At 58.4% G+C, this 2,182-nt stretch overlaps 1 protein-coding gene across 1 annotated transcript in view; it reads left to right on the top strand.

The window, feature by feature from the left end:
- Positions 1 to 1,193, top strand: part of TACC2 (transforming, acidic coiled-coil containing protein 2) — a 26,364-nt gene extending 25,171 nt beyond the window's left edge. The window contains 2 exon segments of the mRNA XM_014528275.1: positions 1 to 107; positions 653 to 1,193. Of these exon segments, the coding sequence (XP_014383761.1) occupies positions 1 to 107; positions 653 to 718 (173 nt within the window). The 3' untranslated portion in view covers positions 719 to 1,193.
- Positions 1,194 to 2,182: the final 989 nt, after the last annotated feature.

Genomic DNA, 2,182 nt, shown 5'->3' with positions numbered 1-2,182 from the left:
TTGCCCAGGTCCGGGGCAAGGCCCAGCAGCTGCAGGCCGCCTACCAGGCCAGCCTGCGGAAGGAGCAGCTGCGGGTGGACGCCCTGGAGAGGACGCTGGAGCAGAAGGTAACGGGCCCGGGGCGTGGCCTCCAGCGGGCAGGCCGGGGTCACTGGGCTGAGGAACTGTCCGTTTTCAGCCTCATTTAATTCTCAGAAAGAGAGACGTCATCCACCTCTTAGAGAGGGAACCAGGCTCACCAGGCTCAGAGAGGGTGTGTCTTTTGCCCAAGGCCACACAGCTAGAGCCGGGATGTAGAAGACTGGGCTCTAACTCATTTCTCAGGGGGACCAAGAGGTCGGAAGGTCCCTTAAAATCCAATGACCGCCCGGCCGGCGTGGCTCAGGGGTTGAGCGTTGACCTGTGAACCAGGAGGTCGCGGTTGAATTCCCGGTCAGGGCACAGGCCCGGGTTGTGGGCTCCATCCCCAGTGTGGGGCGTGCAGGAGGCGGCCGATCCATGATTCTCTCTCATTATTTTCTCTCTCTTCCCCTCCCTTCCTTTCTGAAACCAATAAAACTTTTTTTTTTAATCTAATGACCATTCTGCTTGGCTTGACTTCAAACCACCAAGAGGTTTCAGCAGCCTTTTTATTTTCCGTCTTCACTTGCAGAATAAAGAGATCGAAGAACTCACCAAGATTTGCGATGAACTGATTGCCAAAATGGGGAAAAGCTAACTTTGAACCAAACGTTTGGACTTGACCGTTGCGTGCAATATGCCCGTCGGCACCCTGCTGTGCTCCCAGGCCGGGGACAGGCGCTCCCGCCGCTGCGTACGCACCGCCGTTCCCTCGCTCAGCCCCGGGGACGTGGTCGTCCGCAGGGCGAAGGGACCGGCGGGACTTCTTGCTGTGGGTTTGCGTTTTTCCCGGGATCGTTCATAGCAAGTTGAGACCTCAGAGTTCCCGCATCGGGGAGAGTCCGAGTCTCTCACGGAGGACACAGCGCTGACCTTGGCCTTGCCCTTTGACCCTGAGTTCCCAGGGCGAGTGGCTCTTGGGTCTAACGTAAACACGTTCTGCTGCACAGGGACTCTTGCCTTAAGGAGTGTACACTTCACCTGCGTTTGCCGATTCGTTTTAATAAGAAAAGAACATGCATGTTTCGAATACAGTTCTCTATTGTAAATAAAAGATTTTTCTTTGGATCTTGGCAATGCGTGTGGTGGAGGTGGATTTCCTGGGAGGGGCCGAGCCTGCTGGCCTTCGTGCTGTCCTGTCAGGTTCCGCCTCTCGCTCCTCGTCCCCAGATTAGATGGCGTCCTTCGATCGTGGCCGTGGTGGTGGCCGTGGTGGGGAGTGGGAGCCGAAGGGAGATGCTGACCTGCGGCTTCAGGAACTCGGCGACGTGTGGAATTGGCCTGGATGTTGTTCTTACGTGTCTCTGCTTTAGGGCCAAGGTCTCGTGAGGGGCCGGAGGCTCCCAGTGCCGCGGCTGCTTTTCTCCTCCTTGAAAGTCACGTCCATTTTTAAAGTGGGAAGCCCGTTGCAAACAGCCTTCCTTCCGTTAAGGTTCTGCCAGAATGGAACCCCACACACCCAACACACCACACACCCAACACACCACCCGCACACCCAACACATACCCAACACACACAACACACATACACAACACACACACCACACACCCCCAACACACAACACACACCCCTTTGGGGCATAGGCTCTGGCCCCTCCGGGTAAGAATGTGCCGGGGCCACACAGCAAAGCCGGCGGCATGGCTCTCAGTGATGCACAGCTCTCCCATTTTTATGTAAATCTTTTAAACCACATCTGGACACAGCGCTGGGAGGGGCTGAGGGGCCAAGAGGCTGAGAACCTCCGGGCCAGCCCCTCCCTCCACAGAGGAGGCTGGAGGGGAGGGCAGGTTCCCACTGGCCTTTCTCGAGAACCTTCCCAGCCACCCCATGCTGTGAGGGGTTGGGCACCACAGGAAAGTGGGGTGACCCGACCGCCCCCTAAGGAGGGAGGCTGAGGGGGGTGCCTGGCCCCAGTGCGTGGCCGTGGTGGCTCTGAGGCGCACCGCCCACAGCCCAGCTGTGCGGGCAGCTGTGCGGAGACCAGGCCGGAACAGGAACTCTCGGAATGTCTGAGTCGTCACGGCACCCACAGCACCCAGGAAGCCGAGGGCAGCACCCGCCT

This window comes from Myotis brandtii, unplaced genomic scaffold (assembly GCF_000412655.1).
Source record: "Myotis brandtii unplaced genomic scaffold, ASM41265v1 scaffold628, whole genome shotgun sequence".
In the NCBI taxonomy this organism is placed as follows: Eukaryota; Metazoa; Chordata; class Mammalia; order Chiroptera; family Vespertilionidae; genus Myotis; species Myotis brandtii.
This window is presented reverse-complemented; position numbering and strand designations above follow the sequence as displayed.